Source organism: Micropterus dolomieu, linkage group LG20 (assembly GCF_021292245.1).
Source record: "Micropterus dolomieu isolate WLL.071019.BEF.003 ecotype Adirondacks linkage group LG20, ASM2129224v1, whole genome shotgun sequence".
NCBI classification, from domain to species: domain Eukaryota; kingdom Metazoa; phylum Chordata; class Actinopteri; order Centrarchiformes; family Centrarchidae; genus Micropterus; species Micropterus dolomieu.
The window spans coordinates 15193828-15221394 of NC_060169.1; the positions used below are offsets into that span (position 1 = coordinate 15193828).

General features: G+C 42.8%; 1 protein-coding gene across 4 annotated transcripts in view; it reads right to left on the reverse strand.

The window, feature by feature from the left end:
• The window catches only part of cbfa2t3 (CBFA2/RUNX1 partner transcriptional co-repressor 3), a 42483-nt gene extending 15224 nt beyond the window's left edge, over window positions 1-27259 (reverse strand). Inside the window, exons 1-5 of one of the 4 annotated variants that reach the window (XM_046031952.1) lie at window positions 21436-21480; window positions 14721-14878; window positions 4322-4477; window positions 1043-1284; window positions 612-701 (exon numbers count right to left, since the gene is read on the reverse strand). In XM_046031952.1, coding sequence (XP_045887908.1) covers window positions 612-701; window positions 1043-1284; window positions 4322-4451 — 462 coding nt within the window. In that variant the 5' untranslated portion in view covers window positions 4452-4477; window positions 14721-14878; window positions 21436-21480. Of the gene's footprint in view, window positions 1-611; window positions 702-1042; window positions 1285-4321; window positions 4478-14720; window positions 14967-18455; window positions 19475-21435; window positions 21481-26432 lie in introns of those variants that run through there. The other 3 variants (XM_046031951.1, XM_046031954.1, XM_046031953.1) reach the window with 3 other exon arrangements.
• Window positions 27260-27567: the final 308 nt, after the last annotated feature.

Consider the following 27567-nt stretch of genomic DNA (forward strand, 5'->3'; position numbering starts at 1 on the left):
TAAGCTACAAACCCATGGTGAAAGAACAGATAGATGGGGTGAGAGTGAAATAATGCCAGATTAGGGTGAGAAAAAAAAGAAAGTGATAGATGAAGAGACAGGATGAGATAAGACAGGTCCCTTGACACCTTCCTCTGCCATGTGTCTCTCTCTCTCCGGGGTGTGCTGATGTGTATACTGTGTGTGTGTGTGTGTGTGTGTGTGTGTGTCAGTGCTGTCAAATAGCTCTCTCAGAACTGTCTGGTTGATATAACGCAGCCATTGCTGCAATGTCCCAGATGTGGAAGATCATCGCACACCAGGAGATCTGACACACTCACACACACTTTTAATGGACCTTCACAAGCACATCCCACCATTTTCTACATAGTACTGCAAGTGCAGTGTACACAGTACAGACCCATAGGCTTCCAATCAAAACAAGGTTTCCCTCCCCGCCTATCTCTATGAACAATTTTTGGTCGGAGGCAGTAAAAGAAGGAGCACAGAGTAAGGGAATACAATATCAGTCCTGAACACTGGCCATTTGGAAAGCAGCAGTAAGCTCTGAGCGTGTCTGCTTAAGACAGGCTTGATTAATCTTACATAAAATCTGCGCAGTAAGTATTTACCTTCAGGAAGGGGATGACGAACGGCCTCAAAGGGAAGTTGGTGGCCTCGTGAAGTTTGGAGTGAAACTCTTCGATAGTGAGAGTGGAGTTCTGCACAATACAACAGAGAGAGTTAGACAAAGAGGATACACAAGTCGAGTTGCTGAAAAAAACTTATAAAACTTACTTATAACACTTTCTTTCAGAGCCAAAAGAGATAATATGTTGTTTGCACAAGATATTATCTTTTGTGCTTTTTGTGATGTAAAAAATACTTTTGGGGCTATGGGGGCTCCGTCCTTTTTGAATGCTGTACAAGACAAATTTACAATATGTACAACAAGCATAATAAGTAAATACAACATTAGCATAAAGAGAACTGCTGAGTGAGTACGGTTTTGTTTTTGAAAGAGTCATCTAAATATTTCCACATGAAAATAATCAGAACTTACCACCAGCCCCAGCACAAGGCTGCGCACTCTCTCTCCAATCTCAGGCGATATGTCGTTGCCAAACTGCTGCAGTGTGGTCAGGAAGCGCTTCAGCTTGCAGAGTTGTCGGGCACCACAAGCTGGCGGGAGCTGCTGGTTGGAAAGCGAGGCCGTTGAGGACATGGCTGGCCCATTACTGAAGCCGTTAGGAGTTGACGGAGCACCGTTCAGCGATGTAGGAGAGTGGCTGCTCCCATTCAGCACTGCAAATGAACAGACAGAAGGAAGAGACAACGTGAATTTGGTTAGTAGTTTTTGAGGGGCCTGGGGGCCATCTGGCAGATCTGGGGGCATGTTGAGCTCTTTTATTCTGCTGATAGAGGCGTATGTGGTTAAGATTAAATATAAGTAATGCACACATTAGACTCAAATTTGACACCACTCCTACAGTAACTTCAGTGGTGCAGCCACGGTGGGTTAAAATCAACTGGACTTGGTTGAAGATACTCGACCTTTCGCTTCTCATGCAAGATGCTTCTTCAGAACTGAGGCCTTATGGATGAGAGGCAAAATGTCTTTGATTATCTTCAACCAAGTCCAGTTGCCCTTGATTTTAACCCACCTTGGATAACAATGACCTGGATGATTAAGAGTCTTCACAGACTTCAGTGGTGCAGTTTGACTGAGAGCTGTGAGTGTGTATTTGTGTGTGTGTTTGCAGTAACTTCAGCTGTCTCACAAGTGGTAGCATTTGACCCCCCCCCCCGAATCAGTCTATTCCACCCTGCTCCTCAACATCTCCTGCTCACTCACTAGGACACAACTATAAGAGGAACTTGTTAAAGAGGTGCCAAAAATAGCCCTGTGGCCTGTGTTACTTTTATTCCAATAGCAGGTGTGTAGCTAAATCTGGCCCTACATATGTCCACCAGCTGAAAGTAGATTTGCAGCTTTAAGGTTCAGAATAGACACAGCAGTCATACACATATATAATCACTCACATATTCTTTGTAATGCAGGCACAAACAAACTCACACACACACACACACATTTGACTTTTCCCCTGTTTTCATATGTTCATATCTGAGCCAGATGAGAGTAGATTACATTCAAATATAAATTGTTTGTGTCAAAAAATAGTTATATTATAAAATGTTCAACTTTTTTACATCTCCTGTCTCTAATCAGTGTGTCTTATTTTTTATATACAATTATATCTGTGTTTGAATAACTAATGCTGACAAAATGTTATCACGTGAGGAGGTATGAAAAACCTGAATGGGAGGTAGACAGTTCAGCTCCTTTAATCAGAACCATTTTTTATTTACTTTTTTGTTTTCAATTTACTCTCCATGCCATACCAAATAATTAGATAATTAGTCCAAGGGACGGCTTGTATCTAGTGAAATTTAATTCACCCTATATAGTTTATCGATATCTTATTGATGTGTGCAGTTCGTTTGCCCTATGTTGTCCCTTGGGTGTTTTATTCATTATTATTATTAAGGTGTAGTTTTAAATACTACTACTAGCAAAAGTATGTGTATGTGGGAGAGAGTACAACAAGTGCGAGTGTATATGGGTTTTATGCGTGTACGAATATACAAAATATATACGAAACTTTGCGTGTATGTATATATACATATGGATAAGTATGTGTATGTGTATATTTATTTGTATACATTAATATAAATAATTTCTTTTAAACTCATTTTATTTTTCTACCCCATCCCTTTTAATGTAAGGTTTGTCCTCACTAGCTGTGATGTTGCCTACCCCCAATGTTTGTTGAAAACAGAAAAATTGAAAAACACAGTTTTCTCTCAGATTAAACACACAATGGTCTGCATGACATGTCTGTACCTACAATCAAATGACTGTTTCATTATAACTCCATATGCTAGCCCTTACACAGAGCATGGCATTCAAACTATAATTTTATTAGCCCCGCAGCAACATAATGTTTTCAAAATGTGTTTACAGGACTCTGCAGGAAGTAAAGTGTGTACTGTAACCTTGTATTCGTACTTGAAAACAAGACTATATACAGTTTATTTGTTCAATAGTCTAGTTTTCCTGTGGTTCCACTCAAGCATGATTGTTGCTCTAATCAGTGGGTTAAGGACCTGAACACATATGGACTAACCCATGTGATCCCAACAGGCAGCACTTGTGTTCTGGTTTTAGAGAGAGGGAGAGGTGCATGGAGAGAGCTACACTGCTGACCACCCGCCACAACAGGTGAAACAACATGGCCTGTCATTGCTATATAGGGAAGAAAGTAGTCTACACACCGCATCGCAACCCCAGCCACCACCGCCCAACCAGCTGGTAAACAACACAGCTCATGCACACACAATGCCACAGCCGCACTTGCACATGCACTCAAAGACACTTGTCTCACTAGCAAGGGCATTCGCACACACACACACACACACACACACACACACAGATAGATGCTTGCAGAGACACACACCTGACACACAAGTGACTTCAACACTTGTTCACCAGAACAGGGAAGAAACACATATTTGGAATTTCTCTACAAGCATATAAAGTGTTCGTGACAGTTGACCTACGAGGGACAGATTGATGAGTGAATATTTTTTAACATGTTTTTTACATACACATAGAATACATTGAAACATAGTCACTGAAAAACTGTTCTGACAAGAGGTACATGTAAGCTAGACTTTAGACATGTAAGCGAATTTAGTACAGTTTTAACAATATTTGGGGCATTTTTGCTGTTATTTGACTGTGGACATTTGAGAACCCCCAGGTCACAAAGGGAAAGAGAGACAGTGAATGACACGCAACAAATATCCCCAAGTAGAATCAAACCGTAGACATTGTGATCACAGTATATGATATGCATCTTTGCGACCACTGGTTTGAACCTGGATGCAAAAAAGTGGCCTACAAATTACTAAATCTATACTTAGATATGCATGTCAGCAAGGATATAGATACCAACTATGGCCATCTTCACCCATGCTTACTGTGAAATAAAGAGTTCCAGCTGTTCCAGCACACCTACCAGCTCACTGCTTTTCCTCACACCTACCTGGTTAACTGCTTGCTGACATGACTCTTCAGCACAATAGGATCATCTTAAAATCAAAATATATATCTCACAGCATGTGAGCTAATCAACTGTGGATCATGTACAGCTAAATAGCTTCTGGTAAAGATTTTGGACTGAAGATAACTCTAACAGTGAATGCACCCTCACTGTATAAAGTAGACTTAAGGTGTCAATAAAGTTGGAAAACACTCAAAAATGGAAAGGGTCCTTACTTGATTTACTGGTAGTAGGGGTGAATGAAGCATTGCGATTGGTTGCTTGGCTGACAGCCGGGGGTGGAGGAGGCATGGTGGGTGGGGTGGACCTGGGCTGGGTTTTCACATCCGCAGGTGAATCTGGCATTGTTCCAACCTTCTGCACTCTGCTACCTGCGACATGAATTGAGAAAAGGAAAGAGAGAAGAGAGACAGCCATCAAGATGGAGCTCCAGCATGAAAAAAAAATCATACTTTCAAAGTGGAGACAGCTGGTTAAGGAGGAGAGCGCTGACATTTCCACCCGGGAGCTATCGATTGTTTTAAACCAAAAGCCCCATAAAAAGAACCAAAACAAATCAATGCAGGGAGTGGAAATGAATCCAAACTTGTATTGTGTCTCTCTTGTTGGAGATTCATGGGCCTGGGAGACATACAGTAACACCTGCTCACTCGCTCAGTTGCTGCTGACTGAGCCCCCCCATCTCTTTCTCTCCTTCACGCACACACATACAGACACACACACACACTACATGTAGGTCTGACATCCCAATCAGTGCCCCTCCACTATAACCTCCAACCCCCAGTGCCCACACACACACACATTCACATGCACACACTCCTCACTCCTCCCCGCCTGCCCCCTCTCGTCCCCTAGTTCAGACAGCCGGCTTGACAGCCAGTGACAAGTGCAGCTGGATCTGCTGCTGTCCATCACTGTGGACTGGCTTTCAGCAGAGCTCCGTCCTGCCACCAGAAGCTTCACTGTCCTCTGCCAGACACCCTGCCAGCACCAAACAAGGCAAGGCCAAGCTCTGTAGCGTGAAGGGAATGGATGGTACAGCAAGGGAGATGAGAAGAAAACATGACACATTTGTGGCAAAGGGCCTCATGCAGTCTTTATATACAGTGTGTCTTCGCAAAAGCATCATGCACAAAACAAAGTCATATATATATATATATTTAGTATAAACAAGCAGCAGGTCTTTAATTTAGTGAGCTGAGAGTGTTGACTGTCTTTCGGTCTATGTGTCCGTCTGTCGCAGCTGCTGGAACCAGATCTTTCTGCAATGTAAACTTGAGCTGAGAGGTGTGATGACTTTTGCAGCCTGTGAGAAGATAGCTTTAGAGTGTGTACATGTGCATAACTGGCAGAGAGCACAATAAATGTGCAATGAAAAACAATGAAATCAATCTGCAGCATGGTTTATATTTTAGTACAGAAATGTACGTATTTCTGCACTAGTACTACCCACCAGTAGTGTAGTAAATATATACATTTATAATGAAAGAGTAAGGTCAGAGGGCCCTCTTTTCTGCTCTAGCAAAGCAGATATAAACCACATTGCAGATTTTATGTAGCATTCATTGATTTTCAATAACTCCATTTTCTATGCTTTCCTTTTTCTCTCTTTCAGCTGTCTCAACGTTTTGTAGAAAGAGAGAAAGAAATTAACCTTGACTGTTCTCCCAGATATAGAACCCAAATAAAAGCCAATCAAAAGCCTTATTTCACACCCTCATGTACACAGTGTAAAGATCACTGCCAGAGTGGCACTCTCATGAGACCGGGTTTGTTCAAATGACGCAAGGGAAAGGAGTTATTTCTTATTAGTAGTCAGAGATTACCCCGTGTTATACTAGTAATGATAAAAATAGTACCACCACTACTCTTGAAACGAAATAGCCAAATGCCTTTGATACAATTGAATACTGTTTAGAAACCTCCTTAACAGCTGTAAATGTATTGTAGTAACCACCTAAATCACTTTGAAAAGACTGCGTTTTTCATTTCACTCCTCGTGAGCCAACGATGAATCCAGTGTTTTCCTCCCCAAAACTCCTGCCTCAGTTGGCGTCAGTCGTTGGTGTTAGCCTATTTCTGAGAGCTCATGTAGATGCGTTCAACAGCTGGTGTCTGTATTTAAAGAGTGCTACTCTGGAGTGTGCTGCACGAGTGCCATTGACACAGTGATCCTCAAGAACATGAGGGGCACTCTGCTGTTTGCCCCATGCCAGACGCACAGAACATAAACACACAAGGTTGTAGATAGGGGCAGACGGGGATGGCTGGTATAAATAGATGCAGCCATTCTCCTCTAAAGAATCCTAAACACACAAACAAGCTCTCCGTGCTGCTGAAGTGGTGAGCTGCTTCCTGTGGCGAGGCAACCATATGTTTCAGTAAACCTCCTCTTTGATCAAATATAGTGTGCCACTGTATGCAGTGTGTACTGTAGAACTTACACATATTATACATCCCAACAAAAAATCCTAACATGCATTATAATAACCAGTTGTACAAGTTCTGTTTAGACTGTGGTTAAGTCTGTTTGTCCCAATATTGTTTGATAGTCTGAAGCTTCACTCTAATGAACAAGAGCCCGAACCCTGTGAGATCTACAAAATGCAAGGAGGAGAGGAGAGGAGAGGAGAGGAGAGGACAGGAGGATAAGGGGGCCATCCTGTCTGTATGTCTGCTCCCACCGTGGGATTATAGACAGCTGTTTAATCTGACCAGCAACAGGGACAGGGCACACGCGCCATGCTCTGGATTTCACTTTTAATACATTAGGAAGTCTGCTAGGTCTGCCACCCCATCTGTGGCCATTTGTGCTCCCATTGGGCTTTGTGCTGAAGGACAAAACACTCAAACTGAGAGCATACCAGGTAAAACAGACCTGTGGTTAAAGTCTGGGTCTAGACCATGCTCATGGTCATGGTCTAAAAGCTGCTCTATTTCCACCCACAGGTTTTTATCTGGCTCTCGGATAAGAGCTACTTTGTGATCAAAACAGCTCAGAGTAGATCTGTTTAAGATGCAGATACATTGCTGTTTGTCAAAAACACTCACTATGGAATATTATGCTGAAAACAGAACAATACGACAAAATCATTACCTACCTCTCTGCCGCTGTCGCTATCTGTCTCTGTTTCTCTGAATCTCTTAACAGCTGTATATCTGCACGTTTGACGTAATCAGGGCTAAAAGATTGCTCACCAAAGAAACAGTCTGCAGTCTGAGTTCTAAAAATGTTCTCTCTCTTCTACTATCCTCATGTGTCATGATGAAACAAGATGAAAAACAATTCACTGCGAGAAACACAAAACCACAGATCATGTACTGTACAACTGCACACAGTGCTGTGGTTTGTCTAACTTTCTAAAGCCATGTGGGGTCTCATTATAGATTTAAGGACATATGCCTCCACTAAAGCCCTTAAAAACACACATACACAACTAAATGCCATCATTTAATGACAAGCCATTAGAAGGCCATTCAGATGCATTTTGATCTCATTTCACATTTGTGGTCTCATTTCACATTGTCATAGTCATCATCCGCTTGTTGGCTATTTGTATTTGTATGTGTGTAAGTGCATGTGTGTTCGTGCTTCCACTGGAAATATAGATGCAACTTATTAGCTTGAGCTAACCACGGCAGAACAGTCCCCTTAAATCCCCCCAGTCTATGCAATCTCTGGTACTCCACAGAGACTCTTGTCGGAGACCACATAGCCCTAAAACTCTCCCTCTGTCTCTCACTCCTTACATCCCTCCCTCTCTCTATCCTTCCCTCTCACTGTAATTCCCCCAGTCTCCAGGAATGCTGTTGTTTTTAATTTCTCCCAGCTGCTCTGGCTGGCTGCCCGGCCGCCTGCCTTCCCACATCTGTTCCCTATCAGGCCGCTGAGGAGTCCACACAAACAGAGCTTGAGCCCCTGGCCCCCAGCCTCCTATCAGGCCTTCATATCAAAACATCGGGATTGTAGCCTAAGACTTAGGAATACAGCACCTATAGCCCCTCCAATCTCATACTACCAGCCCAAATGCTATTCAAAAGAAAAAATACTTTTGAACAGTAGCAGAAGACCAATATGCCATCTTTCTGTGACCTTGAGCAATCCACAAAAAGAGCACAATTTCTTTTTGTGTGCCTTATAGTTATATATGGTGATATATGCCTTGTTATCAGTGTGTCTGAACAGTATTACAGGTAAGATGGGAGTGTGTGTGTGTGTGTGTGTGTGTGTGTGTGTATGTATATATTTGAGTGTCAGCACACATGCTGCTTCTGCAGACGATCCCAGACTCCACTTCATCTTGAGCTAATTTAGAGTTCACAATCTTTAAAGCCCTCACTAATGACAGGGTGGGAGACAGGCCTGTACAGTGCGTGCACACACACAAATAGATACACAGATGTATGCACGCATGCTCACAGGTTTTCTGGATGCGTATGCTCACGCTGCGGACACAAAAACATATTTTCACCTATGTTACTTGAGAATCTCTGTGATAGTACACATGCAGTGCCGGCTGAAAAAACATGTTGAACAAAAACAAACTGGGGAAGGGGGGGTGGAGGGTGAAGGGGTTCTCCTTAATAAGCACTGACAAAAGCCCTTGTGTCTTTGATCACCACGAGCAAATCATTGACAAGTCACCAATTTGTCCCAAGTCAAAAGTTTTTTCTTTAAAATGGGTAAACTGGCAAGAGTACCAAGCATAACTTGAGGATAAGCAGGGGGTGAGGATGGATTACAGACATTTTATCCAGGGCCAGGGGTGCTAAGGGTAGAAGAGTTGTACTTCTGTCTCTTTGAGCTGCAGGGATCCTGTCATACAGTGCTTATATCTGTGAAAGCTGTTATTGATGTAATTGTATTGAAGTTCTAGCGACCATCTGTTCTCCTCTGGGAGGGCCTGGCTCCTCTCGTCGGCAGTGAAGTGGTTATGTGCAGCATATCACTGCTGCCGACGTGCACGCAGAGAAAAAACTTCCTTTTCAGATTTTCCCAACGGCTGCTAATAAAATCCAGATGCTAGACTGGAGCTACTCGCTGCTCCTTCTCTCCTCTCTCTCCATCTTATGTCCTTCTACACCCCTCCTTCTCCCCAGTCCTTCTTCATTGCTAATCATTTATTTTGCTCTTTTCATCTACCTCTACTCTTTTCACTTCCTCTCTCCTCCCCCCACAATCCATCCATCCTCGCCCCCTTCTTTCTCTCCAGCCACTAACCCAGAGCCATTCCTAAATAAAGGAAAGTATTTGTGACATTCAGCCGAGGCGGCTGTGCCAAGAACAACTCCCTGGCTAGCCAGGCACATCTGGAGTATGTTAGGACTGCACTGGTACCAACACTGGCTATCCCACCACATGTACACACAGCAAATGGTTACAAATACTGGACCATAGGAGTCATACAAAAACTAGACGGCATACATTTTCATAATGGCTGGCTCGTTGTTTTCATTTCACACTGAAAACGGTAATGCCTGGTAGCTGTACACATTCTGTGTTGTACTTGTGTTGTATACACTTCCTCTGCAGCATTAGAGGAATACACAGTTTATATGCATAATTGTGGAAGTACATGACTACTTGCATGTATTCTGTGTATGCATGTGAACTACATTGGAGTGTATGCATGTGTATTGTGCCTATGTGTGTATCTGTGTCTGTATTTCTGTATCTGTGTGTCTGTGTGTGTATATGGCTCTAGGGTCTCTGTGTGAGAGGAGCTGAACACCTGAACATCAATAACTGTCATGTGAGCCACCTGGGACCCCACAGCCAGCTTGCACCATGGGCACACAGCCATCACCAGCACAGCTGCCACAGAGAGAGACAGGAGAGGGAGATATAAGGGAGGAAGTACGAGACAAGAAAGAGACACACACACAGCTTTATGAGGAGGTGTATATACATCTGGGAATGGGTCAAAGAGAGAGACACGCGAGCAGAGAGCAGAGAGCAGAGAGCAGAGAGAAGGAATTACATGTAGCTTCTGCTCTGCATGATAACTATCCTTTGTTGCCTCTCATCTACATCTTCTTTTCCTCGTCCTGTCAGCTGTGTGCTTAATTTTGCCAGCTGAGAGCTCAGCCTCAGGCTGCCATGCTTCAACATCAGATCAGACTTTCTTTCGTCATTATTTTTTCAGATGAGCTCCGTTAGTAGGCTTCATCAGACGAGACATAATTTATCTTAATATCCACTGTTGATATACTGGCATGAAAGAGAGTTCTGCACAAGCCTAAAACTTTGCCTACATCTTTAAGACCTGGCTTGTCTAAACCCGAGTAGTACTGCCAAATTTGTCCAACTTAACTCAATCAATGACTGGCTACACCATGTCTCTTTCCTTCTTCCCATTGAGCATTACATGTCTACTTGCAACACGTGACATGCATGGACACAGATGACTGGCACAGTAAGAGAGACAAAGATGCATTTCTTAATGAATAATTTGAAAATAACCAAACCTGTTTAGTTATTTTTAGTATTCAAACTTATAATATATGTACCACTAATATAATACTATATATAGGTATCTATAGTATAAATAAATCACATTGGGTCACAGGGTATTACTTCCTCTGATTGTCTCATGTGTCTAGCATTGACTGCTTCAATCAATAACTAATAACCATCCATAGGTCTTAAATACACATATTTAAATAGCAATAAAAGAAAAAACCCTCTGTCCCTCTGTCAGAGGATTTTCACAGGGAGTGCACTTATATAAATAAGCTTCCCGATCCAAACACCTGCAGCCTCACCCAGCACCAATTAGCTCATCAGGCTTTTAATTACTCTGTTAATTGCATACAGGCAGCATGAAGGGCAGCCTGGGAATAAGGCAAGGGGGGCCTCCTGAGGACCCAGCCTGACAAGCCTGACAAACAAAGAGGAGCTTTTCTACCAACAGCAGCCACAACAGAGTGGCTCTAGAGGCTGGGAGGAAAAGCAAAAACAGGAGACAATACCTCCAAGTGCCTCATCAGTAGCACTGCAACACTGAGTGATATCACTTCCTGTTCTGATCAGTTAGGCATGGAGGACAGGGACTGTGAACTGAGTGATGAGAGAGGCTGGGGAAAGCAGAGACATAAAGGCGGAGAAGAAGTTGAGGGGAGAAAGGAGTGGGGCGGTGTAAAGAAAGTTATGCGTACATCTGTGAGTGGCTACACTACATCTGGATCAGTTCATATTGGTCACAGAAGGGAGGGGGGTTGGGGTTGGTGGGGTGGGTAAGAGAAGCAAGCGTGGGAATGTCCCACTGTTAAGTTTAGGGCATGTGTGCTTATTGTATTTGTGGGAGAGTTAGGCTGGAGTCTCCACAGAGTGACCTGTCTGTCGCAATATGGACACATGTAAACAGGGCCGCAAGGCAGCTGCCATGAGAAAGGCAACAGAGGCATGAGAAATTCTGTATTTGTTTTCACCTCATGTAATTTGGCATTTATTCTTCATCCTTAGCAAATGTCTCTATCTATTGATCTTTTAGTGTATCAGTCTGGCTGCCTGTCTGTCTCTCCCTGCAGCAGATGTCCTCCCTGCATTTCTTCCAGGAGCAGTGTTTGAGGAGGTGTATCCAGGAAACAGTGGCCGGCGCTCACTTCCTGTGTGACAGGTGTGCGATGGAGGCATGACAGCTGCTGTCCTGCTCTCTCTTTCCCTCTCTGTATTCGTCTCTCCTGTTTCTCCCTCTTTCCAGCCAGCTGCAGCAGAGAGCAGCTCTGTTTGTTCTTACGTCACCGCTGCTGCTTGCTGATTTATGGAACACAAAAGACTTAGATTTGACCCTGGCAACACACATACAGACAGACAGACAGACAGACAGACAGACACACACACACACACACCACAGCAACTGCAGCATCTCTGTCCTTCCTCTCATAAACCCAGACTCTTTACGTGTGTGTGTTAAATGCAATGTGTGAATTGTGGCTGCCTATTTTTCCTCCTCATGTCTGCCGCTCTTATGCTTTGTTCACCGTTAAAAACCTGACAGTGAGCTGTCACTTACAGCTATGATAGGAAAACAAACAGCAGATTAGTCATTCTTCTGCTTGATGTCATGTATTTCATTTCATTCAGTCTTAAATGTCTGCTCTGTCACTATGGAGCTGTCAGTGCTGACAAAACTGTCTGTAGCCTGAACTGCTCCCCAGCCTGCCAGCGCTCTCATGCCTCTTCATTTGGCCTGCAGGCACAGTAACAATAGTGCCTGACATTAGCCAGGCATGGGTACGGTGTTTTGTATTATCCCCATAGGTTTTACACGTACACACACATTGACACAGGCACACACAAACCATTGGGAACCAGAACCAGAATGGGGGGGGGGGGGGGGGGGGGGGGGGGGGGAATTCATTGGACAGGTTAGAGAGAAGCTTTGACAGTTTCTCCATTTAGCCCACAGTCAGCTCATGCTGGAAGCTGCTGAAATAAATACCAGCTACTCCTCTGGGACACGAACCGACTACGGGACGCCGTCACAAAAACAGAGCGAGCAGGTGAAGAAAGAGAGTCACTGTGGTGCCAATAACATGCTGATTATGTTAGCTAATTGGCTAATTAACATGACCCGCTGTCATGTCATGGCCGCAGTGCTGCTATTATAAAGGAAATGTTCTTTTGTGAATCACAGGAAGTTTGAGAAATTCTATTATAACATGTCAGTATTCATTTTCATTCAGTCCTAAGTTTGTTGCATTAACAATGCCACTAATTAAAAGGTCGATTAGTGACAGTTCTGTAATTTGGACAAGAAAACTAAGGCTAAATCAAGCAGAAATAGACTCAACCTTGTATACAATCATGGTTAGACCTTTTTAGGTTGCTGTTCGATTACCTGCAATTTGAACACAACAGGTATTAGTAAAAATACAATCTATTTTTTAACACTACACATCAAGGTAAAAATCTTAGCTGTGCCAGATGATAATGCTTGAATGAGATCTTAGAGAAGGCTCTGAGGATTACACTTTTGTTTACTAAATGCTTAAAACACAGGTAAACATGGAGGTTATTTCTAACTTTACCACCAGCCTGTGTCCATCCTCATAAATGATCCTCTGGTAACAATAGCACTGCATTTGCCTCATTTAGAAATGTGCTGTTAATGCGATCAGAAAGTCTATGACAAGTCTGTACATCACAACAATGTATGTAGGGACCCTTACCTTAAATGATAACGGGCAAAGGTCAGAGCACATTACTAATGGGATGATCTCTCCCTGAGGTAGTACTTTAAAAGGCTGAATGAAAACTATCAAACACAACCCCTACCCACTGCTGAGGCTCCTAGTGAAATTAAATGCCAGGCGATAACTCACTCCTCAAAATTACCACTACTCTTTGACATATCAAGAAAATCTCTGACCTTGGTAAAATGTCCCTGTCCTAGTGAAATTGGTACTTTACATGGGCAATGCTTACATCTAAAGGGATAGCGTTTGTTTGCATCTGCATGCGGGTGTGTAAAGGGAGAGACAGTGAGGCAGAGGAAGGAAGGCTGGAGCCGAGATTAAGGTCTGCACAACTAACTGGTAACACAACGGCACTCAGTGGCTCAGCCTCCCATTTGAAGAGAGACGGAACCATCTGTGTGGCACAGGATCTGTTTCCATGAGATAACGGCTTTTTAATTTCACAAATACTGTACAGAGAGAGAGAGAGCGTAAATGTGAAAGACATGCCTTCCTTCCCAATCTCAGCCTGCACGCTCCTCCGTTGCAGCACTTCTCAGACGTCCAGAGAGGACTGCTTTGGAGTGGAGGCCTTAATAATTTCAGTCTGTGTTCCTTTGTGCTTGTTTACTCCCTGTCTGTGATAAAGGCCTCGACGTGGGGCAGAAGGAAAGGGAGGGATTGACAATATGAACTTCCCATTTGCTCTGTTGGCCTGTCCATTTGGCTTGATTAAAACAGAGCTCGGTGCTACTGTAGATTAACCCAGCTGTTTCCTATGTCTGACTCTGATCTGAACACACTTCCTACCATGAAGTAGGTTAGGGCGGGAGGTGTTGTGGAGAGAATGGGAGAAGGAACAGAAGAAGGTCAACATAAGGTCAGTGGGCAAGTGAGGAAGTGAAAGGTGAGGAGGGAGAGTAGGAGGTGAAATAGGCACAAGACAAGAAGGGCAGGATAAGGAAGCATTTGTTTTTTCTTAGCTGTTGCTGTCAGCTATATGCACGGTACATGTGGATTAATCAGTGTTGTGACATTCATGATTCATTCATTCATTCACATTCATGATTGAGTATTTCTTTACCCTAGAAATGTGCATCCCTTTTGAAATGCATAATTAAGGGTGCAATTTGCCAATGGTGCATATTGAAGTCATTTTGGTAAAATGAAGAGTCAATTCAGCAAATACTTTCCAGAAATACTACTTAGCTATAAATGGTGAGTTTTCAAAGATAAGTAATTGGAGCATTTCACCTGCTCAGCGTGCATGGAAGTCTGGAGAAAAGACACCTGATAATCCCAGTGGATGTGAAACAATGTTGTGACTAACAAGCAGTGTGTTTACTGTATGTTAATCTTGGGAATCTGAGCGGATATGTGCACATGTTGCGAAGCGAATGAGGAAAATAGTGAAAAGGGTGATTTCACACACACATTTGGGGTTTTACTTGGCCTCCATCCTCTGCTCTGCTCCCACGCTGTGGCGTTAGCAGGCCAGCCTTCCAGCAAGTGTGTTTCTCATTCCATCAGATGTTGGGAAGCTGTTCCTTTCTCCGCTCTAGTCTCTGACATTCTCCTTCTCCCCTGAGAAGCTGGGCAGCCATGTCACAGTAATGTCGAACACATGTGGAACAGACCAGGGCCGAGCAGACCAACACACACACACACACACACACACACACACACACACACACACACACACACACACACACACACACACGTGACAGAGGATTGTGGCCACAACCACACGGGTCTTTCCCACTGTGTATTAGGATAAACAGCAATGAAACCATAGAGATTCACTTCATCACTCTTTAAGTCACTCACTTGCTCCCATTTTTTACACAAAAACACACACATTTACATACTGGTCTCATTAACCTTACTTTAACTGTGCAGTGGGTACACAATTTTTCTGCTGTAGCCTAAGCATCGATGCTGCAAAAGACAGGCTTAATTTGTCATCCTGAACACAGCAATATCAAAGAACAACTACCAAAAGTCAAATACTAAATCTATTTGTTCTCCATGACACAAACTAAACACATGCTGTACGTTCCACCTCTTATTTTGAAACTATATTTGTCTATTGAAGGCTAATGTTCTCACCCTGGAGGCAAAGCTGTGTGACTTCCTACAATCAGCTAATCTGAGAAAAAAAAAGTCCTCTGTTTTTGGGTGACGAAATGTGTCATGAATAAATAGACACTTTTGAGTACATTTCACTTAGAATGGATACCTTAAACATATTTATACATGTACAAGCACAAATGTGAACTGTTTACACAAATAATTAATGTACTGTTTGCGTAAGAATACAGCATTAGTAGAGGGGCGGTTCACTCCTTCTTATAATATACACACACAAACATAAAGTAAATTGGCTACACATGCACTGTGTAACTTTGTGTCATTGCAAGAACTTATAAACCACCTGATGTAAAACCCTAAGTGTTCAGATGGCCGTCTATTAATTAAATCATCTCAAGAGATGATTTGATTAATAGAAAGAAGAAGAAAAAATACTCTGCTTCACAAAATGGTATATTTCTTACCTCATCTCTAATGTTTCTTTTTTCCTCTGTTTCATGTATAGTTTTACCTCTTAAACCTCATTGGTTCAACAGTTCCCAACTGATAGATGTGCATGATGTGGGGTCACGAGTAGATACTTCTCCTTTTCAAGGGATCACTTAATATAAGATTTAATACTGTAAATATCTGTTTGCTGACTTTCAGGAAAATCATACATATACATACACAGACAAGTAAATACACGCACACACCAGCCTGATGTCTTTGGGTTATGTCAACCGCTTGGCTTGTCTTGTTTGCGATGGCCCAGGTGTCTGTGCTGTGCTGACCACCTGACCGGCTCACTGTGCGCTTGCAGCTCCCGCCCACTCGAGGCCATCTGCTCCACTCATTAATTAGGAGACAGCCAGTTTCACCTGCACTGCCCGCATTTAGATTACAATAATTACCACACACATACACACACACACACAAACACACACACACACACACACACACACACACACACACACACACACAAAGTGCACTCAACAAGCCCACACACTCGTACAGTAAACATGTAAATTGTACAGATACTGCACCATAAAGTGACAGTATAGACAGTCAAGGTGCAGGTAAAAAAGACAACCACCGGACACAGACACTGTTAGACTGAGATGATGAAAAATACTAATGACTTTCACTATTTCCTTGTTAAACACCTGATTTATAACTCACTGATAAACTATCTGGTTAACATTGGCACATGCAAGAGTACAACAAACATTGTGCCTATGATACACTGACAATAAAACATTAGGCATGATGTGCCTGAAATAGCAGCAATGAATCACAGAATAATAAAACAAGAAAACTCATCATGAAGCAAAGGGAAATATAACATTGCATTTGTCATTAAATGGCAGAGACCCTGCTCTGACTCTCTGTGGCTTTGCCTGATGCAGTTTCTGCTGAAGAAAACAAGTTGTCTTTTAAAATCCTGTGGTATGTTTCCTTCTGTATATTAAACAGAAGACGTCCCAACCATGCACCTGTGGTAGATGGGAACTGAATAAACACTCTGCAGGCTGGGGTCATAATCAGTGGCCTGCCTTTTAAGAGAGCTACTTAATGATGAAGTGGGGACATCTGCCTTAGCAGGCGGCTGGCCAGGCCCAGCTGAGCGATGGGGCAGCCAGCTTTGGAAGGAAAGAGGCAGAGATGCTCGGTTGGTGGTGGCGGAGGTATAATGTGCGGTGAGGCAGGGTGTCTGCACTGCGGTTTCACCTCTGCAACCTGCCATCCATTGTTCAAGACTATTATCAACTGTTCAATTATTCAGATGATATTTACCAGGGCCAATTATACAGGGCTGTGTCCTGCAGAGAAAATGGCCTGAGTGTTTTACTGTTGCACTCACAGGCAGAAGAGTGCGCTGATGAGGCTGTTCAACTGGGGGTAGAAACCTTAAGCTGGACTTGTGTTGCCTCAGGGAGTGTCCCCACAGTCACAAGGATTTCTATCAATTATACCACCATGATTTCAGCTTTTTTACTCACTTTTCAGTTGTGTTTATTTCCTTTGGTTGCCAGAGTCTTCCTGTTTAACACTCCCCCTACCTCTGTCTCCACAAGTTGGTAAAACAACTTGGTGGCTGTTTTGAGGCACCATGGAGTTCAGTTAAGGGTAAATGTCTAAAATGATTGCTTCACACCCATCACCTCCATCCAGTCCAGGTGGACAACAAGTTCATAGAGACCAAAGATTTTGTGTCATCACTTTGTCTCAACATCACTTTGATGTGCAGCACAGACTGATGGAGCAAAAAACTCATGAACTCTCTCTCTCTCTCTCTCTCTCTCTCTGTCTGTCTCTCCTCTCATTTCTCTCTGCCACCTCAGCTCTCTCACAACATTTCCTTCACTTCTATAAAGTAACAAAAAAATGTACACATATATTTTAATAATAATAATAATAATAATGAAAATAATGATAATTATTATTATTATAATAGTAAGAATAATATAAATAATACTATCCTAATAATAATTATGTTTTAATATTTTTACAAACTCACTTTAATGCATGCCTGGGCAATGTAAGGCAGCTCCCATGTCCCCAAGTAGGCCTATATGCCGTTTTATAAGCAACAATTAAATAAGAAACGATCATTTACTAGGCTATTACTTTCAGAGAACGCATTGTCCCTATATTCAGTGTCCCAAACCGACTGAAGGCAACTTAATATGTGAAAGGATGAAATTAAAGTAGGCAGAATTACAAGAATTACAAGAAAAAAAGATAAATGCGGGGGAAATCATTTTGGAGAATAGGTAGGTAGCCTATATGAACAGTAGCCTGTTTTGTCTTCACCTTCAGATTAACACGCCGCTCTACCAGAGCTGCGAACATCATGTTGAGCAGAACGTGTTAAAACTTGAGACATTTCAGCAGTCTAAGCCTTTAAATATGAAACACGTCTTCCATTGTAACAAATGTTCCCGAGAAAGGACTAGGCTATTTAAAAAAAAAAGAATATAGGCCTACGCTCTAGCAAACCCTCAGTGCATTTGAAAACAATTCACACCAGTAACAAATGAAATGCCCCATGATTTGCTTGAATAGCCTACAGTCGAGTTTGCAGGTTGTACTTACTTTTTGAAGGTCGAGGTCAAGCTGAGGTAATTGTAGCGGTGATAATCCACACCGAAAGGTTTCTAAAACAGGTTTTAGATAGTCTCAATCCTCATTATTTGGGAAAAAAATAAAGGTAAAGCCTTTGCTAAATAGTGCGGTTCAGGTGTTATCTCCTTTTTTTGCTCTTGAATATTGAGAGCAAAGAGGGGCAGAAGCCACAGTCTAGCACAAAAGAAAATGTTTAACTTTCCTTTGGGAATTCAAAAGGGGTTTTGACTTTCCAGGTTTAATAAATTATGAGGTATTTCTCTTCTCAGGTATATCGAAAAGGGCAGAAATAAAATCAAAGCCAGGGCTCTTGGGTCCTTAAGCACACTGTGATGTCTTTGGTTTTGCAGTCTGTTTTTTTTTTTTTAAGAAAACAGCTTTTCAGTGTTGAAGGTGATGTGAACAAGTCATAACTTGTCCCAGTCATGTAAATCCGCTCTCTTGCTCATTTTAACTATCCCAGATAGAAGAAATAAAAGAAAAAGAAAAAGCTGCAAAAACGTCCCTTTTGTTCGCAGTCCTTTCTGTTCTGTTATAAGCAGACGAAACTATTAACCGGTTTCTATTCTGATGTCAAGTCCACAAATCCTCGCGTCTCCCATGTAAGAACGCAAATGATTAAGATGCGGCTCCTCTTGTTTGCAGGGTGCGTCTGCTATTCCTCCTGTGACAACTTTAACCCCCTTCTTCTTTAGTTCACAGTTCAGCCACAGTCCGCGGTGTCAGGAACAAGTCCTTATACATCCGGTGGGATCAATTTAAAAACACAGTTTCTTTGCAGCCTGTGGACAGACTACCACGTTTTCTCATGTGGTCCTGCTCCTCCTCCGACGCGCCGATCCTCCGCCGACCTGCCTTCAGATGGTGTTGTAAAAGATTCACTTCTCCCGTGGAAAATCACAGTCAGTTGAGCATATTTTAAGGTTACTTTTCCCGTAAATTAACAATGTCGGGTCTTCAGACTTGTTGTTTGGTCTTCACTGATGAGTGGAGCTTACGGGCCCACTGTACGCAGTAACGCGGCTTTCTCCTCCTCCTCTCACTGTCCTCGCTGTAGCCTTCTGTCTGCGTTTAAACACCATCTGGAGCTCCTACCCCCCCATGCCCCCTCCTCCCCCGCTCTCTCTCTCTCTCTCTCTCTCGTTCTCGGGCACCATCAGGGACAAGAGCAGGCATATATTGTACAGGAATCCTCTCAAAATTTCTAAATTGAAGAAGATCCAAACTGAAGAGTACATAACCTCATATTGGTACAATATTATTAAGATCATTGGAGGCTAAATATAGGACTACTGCACTATATTTCAGAACGATATCTGCATCAACGCCTTTGGAAGTTATTCAGGGATCATAGGCTAATAAAGAATAGTAAATAATATAAGTTACATGAATGCGTGGCTTGCAAAGTGTAGCCTAAAGAATTTTTTTAATTCTGTCGAATTATTTCAGATATCAAAAAGGTCAAATCAAAAAGCAGTAAGAGCTGAGGAAAATACAACTGTTTTATTGTCCCGCTGTCTGCCCGTGGGGGCCGCTGTTTCCTCATATCAGGACGACGTGAGCAACAAGGAAAGCAAAATTGAGTACATAAGACTGCAGACTTACTTTGTGCAGCACTGGAAAATATACAAGAACAGCTTTCTGTTGAATCAATTCAGAAGACTGTCTGCACGTGAGCTTGTAAAAATGTATAAAGGTTTCTTTGTGATGTCAGGCTAGTCCTTCATAGACAGGTGGGTGGACTGACTTATTTATTTTCAGGGACAATGCACATTAATTAGCATCACTGTAAATGACAGATTAATCATTTAGTCTGCAGATGAAAAAAATGACTTTTGGTGGACTTTGGCACTTTTACAGTAATGTTTATTAATGTGCACTACCACCAAATAAATAACACAAATTAGATAGGCAGACAGAACAGTACGGAGAGGGACAGCGAAAAAGGCAGGTACATCTGGTTCCTCTGTAGTGAGAATCCTCCACCTGTCCACTCTGGTCTGTTAGTCCCTTTGCTCCACCCACCTGCCCTTTCTCTCCCTCTGGTGGACACACACTCACACACAAACACATAGCCATAGAGGAGGACAGAAGACAAAGCTGACACCCTCCTGACCCCTCCTGTGTCTACAGAACAAACAGAACGAGCTTCTAAAGTACACACAGACAGCTGCTCTGCCCTAACTCCAGTCCCACCAGCCTCGCCAGCCTCGAACACAAATGCTGCTTTCATATGGAGGACTTTTGAAAAACGCTCCAGTGCTGATTAAATAATGTGAACAAGTGTGCAGGGGGAAGCCCTCAGCGTTCTTTGATTGGAACATAACAGTTTCCCGCATGGCCCATGAGAAGGAATAAATTCAGGTAACCTAATGAGAATTTACTGTAAAGCTGCTGCTGTAAACATAGTCAAACACAAACACACACAGTGAAATACACTAACATTACACACATAAACAGATGCACAGGCCATTACATGGGTCTGTCAGAGGAAGCGTGTGTTGTATACCAAGGTGGAAGTACAATTGTCAAGGAGACGGATGGAGTGTTTATGAAACTCACTCTCTATATTTTCTTTCAGAGTTATAGCCCTAGGTGGCTCTGTATATACCCGTTGTCATCTCAGGGCATCCAGTACCGACGCTTTTAGAAAAGTGACAAAGCATAGTTATTTGACGCTGAAGGTAACCTTCGGGTGAGTCTCTATCATATATAAAAGAAGTGGATGTAGTCATCGTGACATCACTCGTTGGTTTCTGAACTGCCGTTTTGAAGTTTTTGGCCAATAGAGTGCGCCATGTTGATTTTTTGCAACCAAGCTAATGGCTAGCTTGGTGTGGAGCTAGCTTGCTTGCTTAGCTAGGTGCATCTGTAATTCATCTTAACTGTCATTTTAACAGGGCTGACAATTTGTCTAGCAAACTTCAGTCTTAAAATTAAATGTACTTACCAGAGAAAGTGAACAGCCGACTCGTAATACGCTTTTTTAACGGCGCTGGTTAAATTTAACCAGCTGTGCCGTGGGTACGAGTCACTCTAGCCTGATTGAAAGGTCACCATGGTAATGACTTGTCAATCACAGATAATCCCAACCTGAAGCATTTATGGTCTATTTTCCTCTAAATGGGACCATAATTTAATAAATGAACATCATATTCTATTGAAGACCTGAAACTAGCGATTGAGTCCATAAACTCTTTAGGAAAGTGTTCACTGAAGTAATAAATCAGCTGAGAAGTAGGGTCATTTTACCATTATTTCTAATAGATCCGGAATTCTTTTTGCAACCAGAAGAGTCGCCCCCTGCTGGCCGTTCAATAGAATGCAGGTTTATAAGATAAGATAAGATCAACTTTATTGTCCCCGAAGGGAAATTTGTCTTGGGCATCAGTGCCGCATGAGGCTGCAGTAAGCAACAGTAACACATGTGGACTTTACATTCACATACATCATACAGTCCGCACCATACAAATAATTACGCTTTGTCATGCTATCTGAAGACGTCAGTAATGACGCGCTGAGATGAGAACGCATTGAAATGTGTGTGTGTCTCCTTAGTATGTTACTGTAGGGGGCATATTTGTTTCCTGTGCAGAATACTGAAAAGGAAATGTGTGTGTGTGATTGTATGTGTGTGTGTGTGTGTGTGTGTGTGTGTGTGTGGTCTTGAGTGACAGAAAGGTTGGCGATGGGGGTTGCATCCAAAGAAAGGATTCCTGTCAAGGTGACAGCTCCAAGATTGACAGGATGCTATTCTCCTCGGGAATGGCGTCAGTCAACCTGTCAGCCTCCCTGTACGACAGCCTCTCACTCCTCTTAATTTGGCCTTTTGTTGAGCGGTCACCGGGTTAGCTCTGACACTCCATGTGGCCGACCTGATAAAATGCACAATGAAACACACACAAGGTGGGAGCTCGCCTTGATGAACTCTCTGTGCCATAATACCGCGACTCGAAGTCCCTTTGATGGCATTAATGACGAAAACAGCTTTGTCTCCTCTTTCTTTCACTCCTCTATCTCTGTCACCTCACACCCCCACCCTGCTCTGGACTCTGTTATGTTGACAGCACCTCGAGGATGGTTGAGCACTCACTGAGATACAAGGACCACATTCGGTCATTGTGCTGGTATGGAAATGACTATTTCTGTGTGTGTGTGTGTGTGTGTGTGTGTGTGTGTTTATCAGAGTTAAAGCACAGAAAGAAAGAGAGAAGTTTGCGGCATTTCCTTCGCTCACACATTGTAAATCCTTTCCTATAGTGGCAGTCACAGGCTAGTGTGTTGAAATGAGATAAGGCCCTGAGTCGACTGAAAGGAACGCAAGACCCATTGTGTCCCTGCTTCTCTCTTCTTCTATCCTCTCTTCTCTCGTGCACCTTCAACAGACCACACTCTTATGTTAGTTGCCATTAAAGTCACCATTGTAGGTTCCAGGTAGTCATGAAAGGGGAAATAGTACATCTCACTCGATCAAAACAGGGGGAGAAAAGTAACTGACTTGTGTTATATTGATTGAAATGCTGATACAAATGATTGGTTTTGTGCTGAGACATTTCCCTTTGAGTCACATGCATCATATGAGTTTTGTAATTTAAACACAGTTTTCTTGAATAGCGCCCTTAAGAGGATGTTGTTCTTGGTTTGGATGTTAACATCCTTGATGTGTGCTCAAGCTGCTCCACAATATTATGAAAGAGGATGAGACAGAGAGTCTTTCTGTAATACAACATGGTGTAACGGATCATTGACCCACCCACTCAAGCACGTACGCTGGAATGCTGCTTTTACAAATTGCACCCATAGACCCCCCCTGACATTTTGTTTGCAATCGAGCAGCAAAGTGTGGGTTGTTTGAATCTTTAAGACACAATGGGAATTCAACTTCAAACCATGCTCATTGGAAAGAATGATGTCCATTGAAACACTTGACTCTAATAAGAACGCTATACAATGCATCATGGTAGCTGTTTCAGTATGTCTGACTATTTTTATTCAGATTTTTTTTATCCAATTTGGGGTTTTTTTTGCAAACAGCGAAGTATGGCCCAATGCAATGCCTAAATCATATTTCACAATTCTTAAATATTTAATATGCTTATAGACCATAATTTCTGAGCCAAGCAAATCACTCATGTATTGGCCCATCTCTTATTTCCTGAGAGATGAAGAAGAACATAGAAAATGAGGATATATTACAGTGACTGCTAGGCTGAGTAAGAGCACTGAGTGTAGGGTCACAGCTGACCAACAGAAGTGCAAACTGACAAAGGAGGAAGTGACACCTGATTATATCAAGTGTTGACTCAAGAACAGGATATGCAGCTTGAGCACAGAGGGAAATGGACAGTAAAAAGTCCCTAAAAAGTATGTAGGTGAATATGTCCCCAAGCATTCACATGAGAAAGTCACTGCTATGTACACTGTCTTTCCCAAGAGACAGTATGTGTGTGCGCTAATGTGTGAGCGTGCGTGTGTGAGTGCGTGTTTGTGTGTATGCAGACAGTTGGTGGTGCTGGCACTGGAGATAGTGAGTGGAGGGGGATGAGGCACTATATCAAGTTGTGAACATCTGTTCCTCATAGAAACCACAAAACTGGTGCTGAGGAAATAGAGAGGGTAACTTCTCTCTCTCTCTCTCTCTCACACAAACACACACACACACACACACACACACACACACACACACACACACCTCTCACCACCACCTTGCCTGTCCTCCCACACATGCTCCTCACTTTTTTCCATTCCTTATTTACCCAGTTTTTATTCTCCTTCTTGCGTCATTATCAACCCTCATCTTTTCCCACATTTTTAATGATATCTGCCACACTCATTTGCTTGCATCACTGCCAGAGGTACTGTGATGTCATCATTAAGCAAGATTTTCATATGTACAATCAGGTTGTAAAATGTTATTACAAAATGTGTCTAATTTCTGGTCAGTCATTCTGGTCGTGATAACAGTGTTCATCAGCTTAACTGCTGAGATATGGTGACTTGGCAAAACTGCAAGACAAACCACTTATGCAGAACAGGGAAGAAATATTAAATCTTCCACAAAATCATAAAACAGTATGTATGCGTGGTGGTCCAACCCCAAATTGACTAATTGCGTGAACAAAGTTACAGTATATAATTATGTAGTTACATGAAAGTTATCTCTTTTTGTGAGAGGAAACTGTAAAGAATAGCCCATTCACAGCTATAGAGGATTAGGATTGGCACAAAATTATGAAGTCTATGATACAGCAGACATGAGCCAAGGCTTTGTTAGGGATTCACTGCACCTTTTCCCTCAAAGTCCCTTGATTTAGTCCTTGCTCCTTTTCTTCCTCTCTCCATCTCTCTCATTGCCTTCCTCCCCCTATCTGGGCCTGCTGTGAGGGTGTGCTAGTGCTGGGTGGCAGTTCCTTATTGTAGAGTGTCTATATGAGAGTGTGTGTTTGTGTATGTATGTGTGTGTCTGTGTGTGTTTGTGTGTGTGTGTCTGGATGCTGTGCGCGGCTGATAAGACCCAGGGAGAAGAGCCAGTGTGCCGACATATTCTTGCCACCGCGGTTATCGCCCGTCGCAGCTGTGCCTGAGCTCTGCGACATCTGCTCCCTCACAGGAAGCCTATGCTGCAGCTCACAACACCTCACACACACACACACACACGAACACATGCACGAACACATACATTACTACTACTTCTCTATACAATGTGAACATATCGCTGGACTATACACCCACACACAGGCCAACAGATACATCAGGTAAACTACTTGAGACAAAGAGCTGTGTTTACAGTTTATATTGACACATTTTGATTTCCTCAGCATATGTATTTGTGTGACAAATAGGTTGGAGCACCGACACCAGAGTTCTACTGGGTTTTTATCACAGAATTACAGGGGGTATGCTTATGACTAAGCCTAATTATAGACCCCTTATCACTGCAACGTTCACAAAGCTCATTACTGCCAGGAGACGGCAGGCGCTGCAGGTAATTCACTCCTTTGGGTATTAGTCCTTGCTCTGGCTTACAGTTTCTACACATTTAGAGTCTGTAAAATTGGGCCTTTAATGTCTGATTCTTAATGCATCTCACTCTCCTCAAATCCGTTGCTGATTTAAGTGAAGGTTTTCATTTTTACCTAAAGGCACTACTTCACTGTTTTCAGTGCTTTAAGAATCAATTACATTGTTTTTCTTCTCTTCCTTTTTTTTCCTGGATGTCTTTCAAGTATCCCTCATTTATCTGCAAAATGCTCTCTTGAAGTTTTTCCTCTGTCATGCACGTTCATGACCTGCATGTGTATTATGAAGTCATCAGAGCTGAACAGTGAAACTCCAGAATCTAGTTCTGTTCCCTGAAGCCTGCAGCTGTATGGGGAAGCCCAGAGGAAGACTCCCCCACCCACCCTAGGCTCTTTAAGCCTCTTTCCCTTTCCTTTCTAGTGCCACAGGACAAATCAGTTCCACTGGGCTTGTTAACTATAATGACGTTTGTGGATAATGTTTATTTGTGCTTGACAGCTTAAATGGAGACCATAATACATGAGAATAAGAGGATGCTGTTGAGAATAATAGCATTTGGTGGCCAATTTAATCCTGATTCATGTTTGGTCTTTAAAGTGAGTTTGTTTCATATGAAAGCTAAATGCACTAGGAAACAGATCATTTTACACATAATTGCTTTGAAGAAGAAAAGTCATTTAGATGGTAATGTTTGATGTCATTCTAACCTTGAAGCCACAGCTTCAAATAACAGGTCTACTTGCAAGACAAAGAAACCTCACATTGTCCTTATAGCATGTGGCGCTAAGTCAACACAAACTGATTATCCGTCAATCACTCCAACTTAATGAGAAGACCTGACAGCTGCGGGAACCTCCATCACTCATCACGGTAACACACTGCCAAAAGATTTCTTAAAACAGGTCCTTTAAGATGACAAGCTCCTACCTTCACTACATCTGTAGTGGCTGCTGGTGGCCATGTTTGGATCAAGGATTCCAGGCTGCGGTCTGTGGGCAATGTGTTTATCCCTCACCTCTCTGTGGCTGATCAGTGTGACTGTGGGGACACGTGGAACAAACCCTGCAGCAGAGGAAGTCCCAGCTCTCAGGTCGGCCTTTCTCTGGCGCTCCAAATGGACCTCAGCAGACATGTTCGGACCTTAAAATCACCACTGCCACGATCTCAACTTTCCAATTTCTTTGTGAAGTGAGGGGGTTCAAGGTTTAGGTGACACACTGTTAGTGTAAAGAACTGTATGCACACTGACAGGGCAATCAACAGAAAAAGTCTCTATAAACGCCAATACGCTAGAAGGGTTTCCTGTTTGACTTTCTCTTCCATATGTCCTTGAGGATATTTTGCTTTATGATGTTCAGCCAGTTTGCATTTGAGGCTCCAGTAGATCATTGCATGACCCACTGAATTGCCATGAAATGACTTAGTTGTAATTAAGCTCTGAACAGAGAAAAAACAGAAACAACCAATGGTTGCGTCCTCTTCTTACTTTCACCTCCTCAAAGACTTTGATCCTTGTTGTATCATTGTTCCTGGAGTCCTCTGGTATTTTTTCTTTGCTTCATGTCTGCATATAACTTCGCGTTAGAAAAATCCATGATAGTTTTAAGTTAATACACACGACTTACAGTCTGTCTTCAGTTTCTTTTGCCGTGCCCTTTAGATGTACTTAGCGCATCTCGTGTGTAAATCTACATTTCCTTCTTTTCCATTCATCTAGTTCTCTCGCTCTCTCTTCGTTCCCTTCCGGCAGAGTGTGTGCGAGAGTGTGTGTATATCAGTAGCAGGTCAGCTTGTTTCGTGGCTCTGACTGAGGGGCTGTGCTCTCATCTGAACCCTCCTCCTGCCCTGCCTGCCACTGCAGCTTAAAAGAGAAGTGTGTGTTAGTATCTTACACTTTGTGTGTATTTCTGGGTGTTGCAGGGCTGCAGCCCCTTGGGAGGCCAAACAGCAGTGCTGGCTGCGGTGATAGCAGCATGCAGCAGCAGGCAGCAGGACCAAGGCCTCCATCTGGGCTTCCTCTGTCAGGAACCAGCTGTGTCTGCGGCCAGCAGCCACTCCCTCC